This window comes from Mya arenaria, chromosome 6, assembly GCF_026914265.1.
Source record: "Mya arenaria isolate MELC-2E11 chromosome 6, ASM2691426v1".
NCBI classification, from domain to species: Eukaryota; Metazoa; Mollusca; class Bivalvia; order Myida; family Myidae; genus Mya; species Mya arenaria.
The window spans coordinates 68,952,042-68,966,405 of record NC_069127.1 but is presented as its reverse complement, the minus strand read 5'-3'; the positions used below and the strand labels follow the sequence as shown (position 1 = coordinate 68,966,405).

General features: G+C 33.9%; 1 protein-coding gene across 1 annotated transcript; it reads left to right on the top strand.

The window, feature by feature from the left end:
- Positions 1-3,409: 3,409 nt before the first annotated feature.
- Positions 3,410-5,881, top strand: LOC128238001 (bile salt-activated lipase-like). The gene is made up of 3 exons (XM_052953573.1): positions 3,410-3,894; positions 4,153-5,188; positions 5,588-5,881. Exons 1-2 carry the CDS (start codon positions 3,679-3,681, stop codon positions 4,666-4,668), a joined length of 732 nt encoding a protein of 243 aa, XP_052809533.1. The 5' UTR covers positions 3,410-3,678; the 3' UTR covers positions 4,669-5,188; positions 5,588-5,881.
- The last annotated feature ends 8,483 nt before the right edge of the window (positions 5,882-14,364 follow it).

Below are 14,364 nucleotides of genomic sequence, written 5' to 3'. Positions count from 1 at the left end.
ATAAATCGCTGCAAGTGATACTTTTCTTGCGTAAATAATACCACAGAAAAGTACTCATAAGCGTTTATTTACATTTGATAAGACCGGGACGTTTTTAGGAATGACGATCCGACCAATAACAAACGTAAACCCTACAAGGTGAAATATAAAGGGTGGCAGGACCTACAGAATGTACGAGAGAGACGGGAGTGAAATGTTAACTCGCCACATTTGTTTCCACGGAAAGTTCTTCATTCGTACATGCCTGAGCATTTGAAGATAATCCATAACGTACCTGTAGTGCAAATGTTCGACCCCGGGTCATATCGAAACCAGTCTGTACACTGGCACGTACCATCGATGCAGTCCGAATTCGTTATAGCTGTACAATCTGTTGAAGACGCACATGATGTAACTTTGGACGTAAATGATGCATCAGCAGTAGAAGTAGTTGTGGAAGTGGTAGTGGTAGTAGTAGTAGTTGTTGTCGTCTTTGCTGAAGCTGTTCAGATATATAATTAAAACGAACTGATATACAGAGAGTGCAATTGGGACTAAATATGTGTGGAAATCAAAGCAACGTTTAATGACAGCGGTTTCAATGAGAACGTCATTTTCGTAAAATTTACATTTATTGACAACCGTTGCAAAATACAACGTAAAATTGTACAGCACCTGGAACGATGTAAATTGAACCTTAATTGCTGACCCATACAAATACGATTGGATACTGGGGCGGTATTCATAAAAGAAATGTAAAAAGTGTTTCTAACATTAAAGTATTTTTTTCAATTAGGTCAAAGAAAATAATGTATTTTGGAAATTCTTTTTATTTTATATGACTAAAAAGATAAAAATAAAAGTTAGGAAATCGACTTAAGCTAGGAAATGAAGTTTTATGAATACCGCCCCTGGTTTCTAAAATAGTAAGTTAATACATTAGGTGCTTTATTGTTACCTTCCAGCTGGTAATAAAATCCATTGCGGCTAGGGCAGCCAATGGCATCACGAAGAGTTTTGTCAAAAATGTAGCAGTCTCGGGAAGCTAAATCATAGAAGAAACTTCTGCAACTGACTAACTGATTGCATTCAGTTGCACAAGACTGCTTATTTCGTTTGCTTACAACGTAAATCGATTGATGTGAACATAAATGTCCATCAAATGCAGGATTCTTTTCAAACCTATTTTCGACAAGGATCGGGTACACTGGTAATATTCCGTGGAATAATTGTAAAATGATCACCAAATTTCGCATTTTTGAACCGTATTTATACTTATTGCTTCAAAGACTCTTTCTCGGATACGCAATTTGCATCAGTACAGATAAATGCAATGCTTTGTAAAGTTGTACCAAATATAAACTGGTGTTAAATAGAATATAATTACATAGGCCACACGTGCTACTGATTTTTTTTTTACATGCGGTAAGTGTTTCAGGAAGCTACATTCATTTGAACAAAGGCTCCTTTCTCTGTTTGATCAATTTAACTTTTAGTAGAATGAACAAAATCTATATGTTACATTACCGTCTGAGAGATTATTTGTTTTGTTGGAAATAGTGTAAATACACTTCCACCAATCGACATTTCTGTCCTCTGATTTGTGACAGGCAATTACGTAAAACAAATTCAATTGAAGGAATATAAACCTAAAATACTAAAATCAAGAATTATCATTGGTAAATGTAGGGATATACGCCTTTGCAGGGACAGCGAATACTATTCAAGAATCAAATGTACATTTTCAAGCTTACAAGTTGATCCAATTTCTTTCGGATTAGTATGCACATCTATATCATTCTACTGTATATGTAAAACAAAACAATATCTGACATAATTTGAAGTCATTTCTGATGAGTACATGAATTGACAATTATTTTGGAAACAAGTTAAATCACACATATTTGACTGTCATTAAATGTAACTATTTCATTTTATATTGCAAAACCAAAAACTATTTGTAAAACAATCTAGTGTATATGTCCTGAAATATTTTTAACGAGAATAGGTCTGTCCCGTGTTAATTGAAATTAGCTTAAAACGAAACATGAGAAACAGACAAGCTATAGAACTCTTATGTTACAAGAGTTTTTCAAATGTCCATGTACATGTCCATATATATGAAAATTGGACATGTGAAAGAGTCTCAGCGGTATAGTTTGATTCATTTATGGTGATGATGTATACAGTAACGTTTGTTCGTCTGAGGTGAACAGTTTTCTCTCATTTTGGAATAGGAAGTTGATAACAACACCATTATTTTGTCTTAAAACAGTATAAACGTTCTGCTGTATTAAAAAAACAAAGAGTTTAACAATTATGTGATACAGTATTTGATAAACCTATATAACATTTTCAAGCTGAAGTGTGTAGTCCACACTAGTACGCAGTGTTCGTTGTTTAATCTAATTTTATTTTTTATGAACTACATGTATGATTTGATGTTGCAAGGCAACGTCATATTGCTAACATCATTCTAAGAAATGATATTCATTAACTTGTTCGTGTGTTCATACTGTATAAACGCAGAAAGGCAGGCTTGCATATCCATAGACACATGTAACAAATGCTATATATTCTTATATTTGCACTGGAAAGCTATCGGCAATATTCACCATGAATGGCTGATAATTGTGACGTCATATACCAATGAATATATGACGTCGAGCTTATTGAATATAAATTATTATGCAAATCAAGACGACACGTCTCCTGTATACACTGAGGTAATCGAATCGTATTAAATAATAATTTAAGTGAAGTCGTATCTCTGTAAATTGTTTACATACTGTTTTAAAATATCGTACCGAAGTCAGTTGATAGCATTTATGTGAATATTTTGATTTCCTATCATTTAATCAATATAATTCGCCAAATGTTTCGAGCTCAAATAGAGAAACAACAATCAATATTGATGTCAAACTGCTGGGTATTCTGTGATTATTGTTTTGACATTAACACAATTTCTAGCTGCAATTGTATATATTTGGTACTGCTGTATACAGTTAATGTAGTATCTAAATGTTTACAATCGAACTGGGCATTCCATATGGCGTTACACTTTTATAAATGTTTTAAATTATGAAAACGAATGTACACTTTTATGATATATACAGTAATAGAGGTGCATCACTGATATGTATTTCATAAGGATTATAGAAGCGGTTGCGAGTGAGTGTCTTAATAATATCAGAATACAAATATCAATCGTTATCACTTAAGCACACATTTGATAAACAGGTTAATGCAATTAAAGATTGAGAAGAGCATGTCTATGTTCCATTTACTGCCCTTTGTGTTTATCACTGTCGCAAATATTTCTCTTTTTTTAAACCCAAACTAGGACAGGTATAATTGTATTTAAGGCATTTTAAGTGGAATATAGATTTGTACACTACTAAACTTATAGGAATGTAATTGGGTGGTTTAACAGTGGCCGGTTTATTAAAGAAGTTTATTCAATACTATTGTATTTGTAGAAACGTCACAAATAGCAACTTGTTGATTTTGTCTATAATCTTCAACCTTATGTATAAGTTCCATTCAATATATAAAGCACAATAACAAACATACCACACTAAATTCATTTAATTGTCGATTAAGATCTGAAAGAGTGAAAACGTACGGGTCATATTCAAGTACAGTTTTAGAAAAGCTATGGTTGAGTGATACAACGAGTTTAACTGCATTATTCAACGGATGGCCAAAGACACACTAACAATGATTTCTGTTTTGATAGTATGTAGCTTGGTTCTTACAATACATTGTGCAGATTTGAATGTATCGACGCCGGTTGGGGTTATTCGCGGTGTTGAAGCGACAATTAACATTGAAGGAATTAAATTTTCATTTAAAAACTACCTTGGTATTCCGTTTGCTAAACCACCAGTCGGAGATTTACGATGGAAACAACCGGTTTAATACGGAAAATCTGGGCGCTACAACATATGAAGCAGTTGCTTACAAGAACATTTGTCCACAAATTCATCTTCCGGGCGAAGAAGAAGTAGGAGTAGAGGACGAAGATTGTTTGTACCATAACATATTGGTTCCGGACAAGACCCCCGCTCCCGACAAGGCACACGCAATCATGGTCTTTATATATGGAGGTGATTTCATTTCAAGCTCTGCAGACACGTATAACGGAGAGGAACTCGTCAATTATGGTATCGTCATCTCGGGCTGCTTGGATTCATGAGCACCATGGATGAGAACTGCCCGGGTAATTTTGGATTCTGGGATCAGCGACTTGCACTAGAATGGGTAAATGATAACATAGGATATTTTGGAGGAGACTCGGGGCAAATCACGATTTTCGGGGAATCTGCAGGGGCTATAGGTGTTGCTCTTCAATCCATGTACCCGAGTAATAGTGGAAAGATATTCCAAAGGGCAATATGTGAGAGCGGGGTTGGGTCTGTGAGTTTCATTAACTATACACAAAATACAAAGTACATGGTGAATGCTATAGCAGAGAGGGTTAATTGTATGGAAAAAAGTTATGCAGAAGTTATAACATGTCTAAGAAAAGTATCGTGGAAGAAACTGATGGAAGTTGTGATGGATCTAAATGAAAACGTAACACGACTTGAATATATCAACTTTGATACTGTTCTTGACAACGATTACATAAAATATGATCCAAAAGAGTTAAAACACTTTCGGCAGACAGAAACATCGAGGAATTAGAATTTTTCCGACGCATTGATTTTATGAACGGCTTTAATCAGTACGAAGGTGGGATATCCAGGCAATACTTCACTGGGGGAGATATGGAAGCCTTCCAACCTACATTTTCCGATTTTGTTGAACTGATTCCTTACGCAACTTTCGTGATTGGTGAGGTTCCGATCGAGGTAATTCCGCTAATTGCTCATGAATACACAGACTGGACGGAACCGATTAATTACGAAAATATACGACGTCAGTACGCACATCTTCACGGCGATATCCAGTTTGGTTTTCCAGCCGTGGAAACTTCGTTACTTCACGCAGGAAGTTTCAGTCAGGACGGAAGATCCTACATGTTCCATTTTCTCCCTTCCCCAACCAACCGGTTTCCGACAACTCCCACCTGGCTGCCGGGAGCTGACCATGGTGATGAGTTGGCCTTCGTTTTTGGGCTGCAGTCTGATCCTTGGATCAAACAGTGGGAATTAGACCTGTCCCGTAAAATGATGAAATACTGGTCAAACTTTGCAAAGACTGGGTAAGACGACCGTGTCTTGTGATAATACGTACATGTGTCATTTTGTGTAGTAAAAATTAGTTGGCATGAAATTAACATATATCTAAACATTTATTTACGTCTGATGGCATAACTGCTCAAAACGAAGTCTGTTTTTTTGTGGATCTTTGGGGGCATTATTTGGCAAAAACTCTCTAACAAGACATTACAATCAACTTGATAATCATAGTTTTATCATTTACAATAATACATTGATTAGAAACAAAATAACTAAGCTAATAATAAATAATAATATATGTCTTTACGACAAATATAATTATATTTAACACATTTTACCCTGACATTTACGAACCTCTGTTTTTCCAGCGACATTAAAAGAAATTATGAAAACAAAGTTAATATTATGATCAACTCTTGCAGAAATCCAAACACCGAAGGCCAGGATCTTCTATTTTGGCCGGAGTACACCCTTTCAAAACAAGAATGCATGTCCATTGACAAGACCATGGACAATGACTCGGTGAAACAACACTTTTATGCAGAGAAGCTGGAGTTCTGGTCAAATGTGTTTCCAACTACCATAAAGGCGCTAGAAGGTGACCGAACTTGTTCTTCCATCGACGGTCCAGTTAACGGTGTTGGAAGGTCTGTGACCAGAACCGGACACGCGATGTTTGCTCTTATCTTGTTGTTTGCTTATGTTCTGTAATAGAATCTAACCTGTCTCTCAGATGCTGTGAAGACGATCGAGTTATATATATATATATATATATATATATATATATATATATATATATATATATATATATATATATATATATATATAAATAATTGGTATGTTTATCAAGAATTGTTAGGTACCGCCTTGGAACGGTCAGTAAAATGTAAATTTACTGGGGGTTTAAACCAGTTTATGTGCACAAATCTAATCTTTTTAATCTCTGAACAACAACAAAACTGGGTCATGCCCAAAAAATGTTGACTCAAATAACTGATATGAGACTCTATAACGCATTTTCTTAAACAATATCCACATTTCTACCATTGCACATGAATTTGAGTGAATAAATATGATATGTTTTAACGTGTGTATATTTTACATATTCAGTAGTTCATTTCACTTTTAAAGTCAATAATATAAACATCATAGTCATAGACCTATGCATTAACGCCAACACAATTTGTAAAAATTCGCGATCCAAGATAAATAAAATAGGAAAATTATTGGGAGCCTTGACTTGGATTGCATTTTACATTTGGTGCTTTTTGACCAGGATCCCCGAGGAATCGTCACTTTCCGAATATGACACAATATCTGTGTATAACAAGAGCATCACTGGAAGCGATGTATACTCCCCATTTTCTATGAAAAGTCATAAATTGTTTTCAAACGCAGCAATGCGACAAAACCAGGTTTTCAATGATTGACGAAATATTTTCAGCATTTGTTGTGAGATTTATAAAGATATTCAGTTTCAAGTGTTTTTCTATTTGATTAACAGTGACATTGAACTTGATCCTAGGGACCCAAAATGCAATCCCATGAAAAGTTTGGTTAAACTCTTCTTACTTACCAAATTTGATCACAGTATTTCAACCTTAAGCAAAGACATTCAGTGTCAACAGTTTTGCTTCTATTTTTAGTCACACTGACAGTGCCATTGGCCCTATGGTTCCCAAAGGCAATCTCATGGAAGATCTCTATAAATAATACGTATATTTCAAATCTGCTCATAATTAACCTAACTTATTTTTTTCATTTTTAAACGTTTTTTTACTATTTGTTATAACATTGGCATTGCCCTTGACCCTTGGGGTTCCAAACGCAATCACATTAAATGTATGTATACCCTCTTTTTATATCCCAAGTTTACATTAACTTAAGTAATTTAGTTTCATAGGTGAGATTAACGGCGAAAACAGCCCGCTCGAGAGATTTTGCCACTTCCTTCACTCCGACCCCCGCACAAACAACGGCGTTCGTCATTCTGATAACCAGGTTTCAATATGTGAATAACGGTTAAAAAGGAATTGAATTTCATAAATAAACAAAATGTCATTGCCATCTATCTATACAATAAGTTTCATTTAAATCCATGAGATCACTCCAAGAATTGAAAAAGAACCCATTATGAAAAAATATCAGTTTCAAGTCAGATAACTTAATAAATATCCTAGGTATGATTATTGTTCTTCAGAAGCGCTCTTTATTTTATTGCTATCTTTATATGGTTCATGTTTTATTTCCATCCCTTTCGAAATTTCCAAGAATTGGCCTAACAATCGACCATTTTTAAAAACAACATCAGGTTTAGAGCTGATAACTAAAATATGATGCAGGGTCAAGATTGATTTCATTCCCATTAATACTTTTTATGAAATGACCATGCAAAATCCAAATTTAAAAATAAATAAATACGTTCAATGGGAGTTAGGAGGAGATTTCTTAAACGTATGCAGGGCAAGATAATGGTCCATTTGTACTACATTTCCTGTCATTGCCATCCATCTATTTACCAAGCTCCGTTTGAACCCGTCGGTACATTTTTAGGCTATGGCCCGGACAAATATATCTAGTGAATGGGACATAACTGAATACATATGCAGGATCAGGTTATGATTCTTGCGTATTGTACTTCCTCTTATTGCCGTCTACATTCCGATTTTCATTTCATTCCCTTTACTTCTTTTGGGGATGTGTCCAGGACAAGCACCCACTATGGAAAAATATCAGGTTAAAAGGAGACAGCAAGATAGGATTATGCTTCGTATGCTTAATAGGCACTTTTTTTTCTCGACTATATATAAGTACTCAATTTTATGTAGATGTATTGCTTATGTTGTAATAAAGTGGCCAGCGATATTCAATAAAATATTCTTGACTTGACTTGGCTATTGCATCCATCTATATTTCAAGTTGTATTTCAATCCCTATAAAACCTTCCGATATATGACCAGGACAAACACCCTTCATCGAAAAACATCAGGTTATGGGGAGGTAAAGGGAACATACCTAAAACAAGATGCAATACATGATTATGGTTCTTGTGCACTGTTCTTCTTATCATTGCCATCTATCTGCATTTCAAATTTATTTCAATACCTTACCTATTATCAAAGATACGACCCGGTGTATCATTGATTCACAAAAACTAACAAGTTTGGGGGGGGGGGGTAAATAAAACAATATGTTTGACAGGATAATGGTTCTTGTGCAACGCATTGCCACTCATCGAAATATATCCATATTATGAATTTAATTAAAATGTTTCCGAGTAGATAACTTAATACATATGGACGCACGAGTCGATGATGGTTAATGTGCACTACCCTTTATCGCAGTGCAGTCTATCTAAATAACAAGTTTTTTTTTCAATTATATAAAAAAAATTAAAAATTATCCTCCAGACAAGGTTGTAACGAACGGACGGAAGGAAAGACGGATGAACAAAACGGCGACAATATACGTATTAATGCTTCGGCAAATATGCCAACTTAAACACAAACTAGATGTCAGATACTGGGCCAAATCATAATTAGGGATGATTGTAATATTTGGCACAATATCGGACATTTTACTCCGGGTTGCCCGTGGTAACATGAGGTTTCTGAGTCAAGTAATAGAACGACAATTTTATAAGTATAAGTTCAAACTTAAATGCATCGGTTTTAACCGAGATGTAATGAAACTTTGTGAAAAAATATGAAATCACGTGTTTGACTACTGAGTCTAAAAAAACTAGGTATCGTGGTTAAATTATTGAAAATAGCGGAGCTTTCTTTTGTGTAAAATAGAATATTCTGAACATGCATTATGATAATGGTCGAGATACCTTTTAAAAAGAAATCAAAATTAACGCAAACGATGGAAAAGATCGTTCTTGAACTAAAATCTGCATTCATTATGATTGCTGTGCTAAAGATGTTTAAAATTTTAAAAACTAATGGATTTCTTTATAAGACGATTCAATTATTTCTTCTCCAGCACTTTAACTACTCCCTATCTTTGTAAAAGGCCTCCTCATTTATCTGTGTTCAAAAATGTTTTTATTTTTAAGACTGCTGATTTGTCTAGTATGTGTATATATTAATTTTGTTAGGCGATTACCGCGAGTGTTTAAAACGGCTAACATTGGTCAATTGAAGCATCGTCGACTTGATTTGGCCGTATGTCTATCAAACTATCTTTGTGGATATTCATTACAAATCTGATGAATCGGTTATTAGACATTGACAAATGACTGCTAGGATCGGTTTAAAATAACCTTTACATCATGTACAAAAACACCTTCTTTATCTTATTGTTTTATCATAAAAGCTCGTATTTTTTATTTTATTCTTGATTGCTGTAATCGGAAATGTATTTTATTATATTGTATGTTGGTAATGTTACCAAACAGCGTCCTTTTTAGTACACATTATTTCAAAAACTGTTCAAAATTATATAAAGTTTTAAAAGCTGTGCGTGTTTTTCGTCGATCAGGACTTAGTTTTATTACGGAACTTGAGAATATACATTAATATATAATTATATTTTTCAAAAATGGAACTTGAATGTTAGTTGTTCGATAGAAGATTCTTAATAAAACAGCTTTGAATATTAAACCCATAACGAAATGTCATTATGTGTATCGACAAAGCAAAGCGGAACATTAAATGCAACCGTTAAACGCCGGCGCTTTACAGATAGATCATACATCATATATACACAGTGTCTTACAAAAGAAAATAATTACGTTCACACAATAGAACGTTTATTTGTTTGTAACAAGGCGCATCTGGTAGCAATTGTTTTCTATAAGTATCACCATGCTTTCGTAATTTTAATATACTACACAATTAATTTAAATTAAATATTTTTAATGTATTTTGATAGCATCCTCTGTGTGTAAGGTATATTATACAACATATCAGATGCGGTACCGCATATATAAATGCAAAACGGTTTTCGCAGCACAGTATCCAAATGGAAAAGATGGCTCTAAGATTAAACTCTGCATTTTTAAAGATAGTTTTACTACTTTGTATCAACATTTCCACAGGAGAACTGACTGGGATATCACCAGAGGTGATGTTATCCATACTGCAAGGTGACGAAGGTCGGTTTGTTTGCCCGGGTACTGACTTTTGTGAGACAAACAGAACTGAATTAGAGCGGCTGAGAATGGAGACGGAAGAAGGAACTTGTTGTGCGGGTCAGCCTGTTTGTATTTTTGTTAATGGTGTAAGTTTTGTGTTTGTTTGTATTTGTGTATGTTATTTTAGTATGTTTCTGTCTATAGTTGGGTATGGGTCCTAGCATAAACAGGGATAAAAAATAAAATAATTTACAACTACTGGTCTTGTCCCTGGAATTTCCATTGTAATATTGTCAGCCGTAACATGTTTGGTATGAATTGAAACTTAGTGTTTCGAGAGTATGTTAGTGTCTTTTTTTAAATAGCAGTTGTTGTTTAGTGTAAAGTTTAATGCTGGATTGTGAATCGTGAAACAATGTACGTCAGTAATAGCATAAAACATTTATTTGATTTACTTTCTTACCGCATTTACTGACATTATCAGACTTGTTTACCTTTTAGAATTTGAATCGTATAAATCAATCATGTTTGACCAAGATGCTGATATTTTGAACTTCAATTTGGACCATCAAACATAATGACAAGCGAAATGATTTTAATTTTAAAATTTCTATTTATCCTTCCATGGACGGACATTACAATAGTTCCTATAGAGTTGTTCGGAAGTAGACGACTTTTCCTCCATGCAAATTTATAACTGCTAAACTGCTAAAGCAAGGAATGTTATATGATCAATTGTGGAAAACCTTTTCTTTATCAAGCATGACCACATACTCTATCATTATAATAACAGTTTTAAATCGCTGATATCGTTAATAGTATTACCCATCCCAATTCATATAGCGATATTCTCAAAACGATACGTTAACTTTAAATGCTTTCACAAAATAGACCTATTTAGCTTATTGACCTTTTAAACACTTAACTGAGGTTTTAACGATATTATTTAACATGATACAATGGAGAAAACAATCATGATAATCTATTTCTCTGCGACAATAATTCATTAACATTAATGCAACTAAAGCATTTATTTTCGACGAATAGTTCTCCTATTGGTTCTCTTTCTAGTGCCCTGAAATGTGGCATTATAACGATTGTGTATGTTGGATACATATATAAAATTTTAAAATATACTGAAAGAAACACAAAACCAAATAGTTGGCATTTATCATTCACAATCATACAATGGAAACTGCAGGACATGCCCAGTGGTAAAAATTAAATAAAGGCCCTATTCAGAAGAATAGAAAGAAAAAAATTGGACCCGGTAGTCGAAAATTCAAAAGTTAACTTTGTTGAGAGTTTTTAGTATGGTAAAATAATGCGATATTCGTTTAGCCCCCAAATACGTTTGTATCAATGTATACTAGAGAGGTCGTCAAAAGCTACCAGAACGAGTACGTGTGTACTACTTTCCATGCAATACGTGCATTACGTTATCAAGGTATGTGTACATTGTACAAGGTAACAACTACATGTACGACAGTGTGAGGGAGTTATGCGATTACAGCAAGCCGACCAGTATACTTTCTAAGTATCATCCTCAACGATTACCTATCAGTGAAGTCATATGTATAAGTTCACGTACACGTCGTGTTTTGCAACCTCCCTATTTATTGAAGATGTTTGAATATTTTGTGTAGTAACGTATCTTTATCTAAATAGTTTATCATCTCCAATGGTAATCGTTCTCAAGCTTAAAACTCCATGATATTGAATATTTTATAAAGACCTTTCAGAAAACCAGTCAGTTATATTTTTATGTTTAGGGGTGCCCATAAACCTCGAGTAAATACTGAACATATATAACAGTGTGTGTATACCACGTGCTTAATTGCGTCATAAATGTTACGTCGGGCGGCAAAACGTTGCTTTATATGAAAACTTTAAACAAAGGAACTTCACTATTGCTTCGCCATTTAAAATGCAACATAGCGCTGTAGGACCTTTTTATTCCCAGATCATATTCTTCACAGGTCTGGGGAAAATAGGATCCTCTTCTTCACAATTTCAAACTGTGACAAATATGATTGACCAAAATTGTGGTAAGAGAGAGCATCATATTTTTTACAGATTTTGTTGATGACATTGCTGTTTGATAAATTTGATATATTAAAACTGTAATAATAAAAAGAAATAAAAAAAATAAAAAAAAATATAATAGCATGTTAAAGGTAATAATAATAATAATAATAATAATAATAATAATAATAATAATAATAATAATAATAATAATAATTATTATTATTATTATAATAATAAGAAGATGAAGAACAACAACAACACATATTCTTAAAACTACGCCTTATACAAAAACAGTAAAACATATTCTTTCAACAACAATAACAACAACAAATTTGCCCGAAATTTAGCCATTGAAAGCCTTGGAAATACTTTTTCCAGTACATCTGTCTATGCCAACACAACTCACGACAACATACACAATGCTATCTACCTTTACTAGGCATACACCAAATATTACGGTGCCAACATGAACCAATACTATTCCTACTTATACCCCCCAATACCCGTACAGAAACAACTTATTTTTTTTTTAAATAAACAACTATCTCTACAGCAACCGCCACTGCGCCTACAACTGCAGCCGACTAACAGCAACAACAACAACAACAAAAACGACAAGAACATTATAATCAACGATTCTGTATGACTAGAATATATACGCATACATGTATATCAACGAAATATATCTGCAATACTGGAAATAGTAGCAATCTGTGACAAATGTGACTCGGTTGTAAAATTTACTTTTTTGGTTAAAATATGATGCAATTTTTGACTTGTGAGGAATGTGATTTAATGGTATATAAAATACCGGCTTCGAACACAAATTTCCCAGGAGCTGTGACATATATGTTCGAAATGTGTGACATTTCAGATCTTATTTTTCCCAGCTGTGAAGAATAGGATCCTATTTTTCCCAGGTGGGGAGAATATGATCTTGGAAAAATAAGGTCTTACGTAGCGCGGTCTACGCCGCTAACAAAGCCCCGCCTTCGATATTTTACCAAAGTTTGATCAAGAGTTTGGTTTCTTAAAAAACTTCGTCAAACCATTTCATAAAACCGGCAGTCGGACGGAATACTGGCTTGCACACACACCTCGATATGTCGTAGATTTGTTCAGCATATATAAATCTTAACATAAAGGCAAAACCCTTAACTTTATTTAAGATGGTATTAGTTGGATATCATCCAGACTGCTCTTGTGATGGTTCATCAACTGCAATGGCAATCGTTCCAATACTTAAGTGAAAAGCCTTAAACTCCATTATACTGAATATTTTATATAAAACCATTTATAATACCACTCAATCTACTCTTGTGCCTAAAAGTGTCCATTAAACTGAAGTCAATAGTTAATATACATATATTATATATATATATATATATATAAGGATTAAGCAAAGGGTTTAACACACCTCGATACGTTTCGTAGATTTTTTTCCGGAACGTATATTTAAAGTGACACTCTTATTCAAAATCAATATATACACATGTATAACAAATGTTTGAGTAAAAAATCTTTAATTTCTTCATAAATAATGCATTTATGGTAAAATTTAACTATTTATAACAAATTTGTGACCGTATATTTAATAGCTTAATACGCAAAATTATTAAATGATTGGTGAATGCTAAAAGATTTTCTGCGATCTACTTTGGTCTCATAGGGTAGAAATACTGTGTTTTCTGTACCTTTCTTTCAAATTGAACCTGCTATCCTTCATGAGAACCGTCGTTTACGACATTTATTAATCCTTTTTGGTTTTAGCAAAAACAATTGTGTTAATTGTGGTTAATCTCATTTGGGAGTAGGAGTGCACCTTTAAATTTTAACATGAAGGCAAATGCCTAAACTTTAATTGAAATTGTATAATTTGAATTTGTTTCCAGACTGCTCTTGTGATGAAGGCTGTGGGCTAAATAACGATTGTTGCTTCAAGGAGAAAAAAGGAAGAGCTGACGAAACATGTGTGCTGACAAAACCTTCTGTGTTTAGATCACCCGCGTATTTGATGGTGTCCTCATGCGAACGGTCCTCAAGTTCTGATTTAACTAAACAATGTTCGGACTTCAACGACACAGCACTCTG

Coding starts and splice junctions, on each gene's coding strand:
- LOC128238001 (XM_052953573.1), top strand. CDS start 3,679: ATGGCCAAAGACACACTAACAATGATTTCTGTTTTGATAGTATGTAGC. Junction 3,895..4,152: donor ATTTACGATGGAAACAACCG/GTTTAATACGGA, acceptor TTATGGTATCGT/CATCTCGGGCTGCTTGGATT.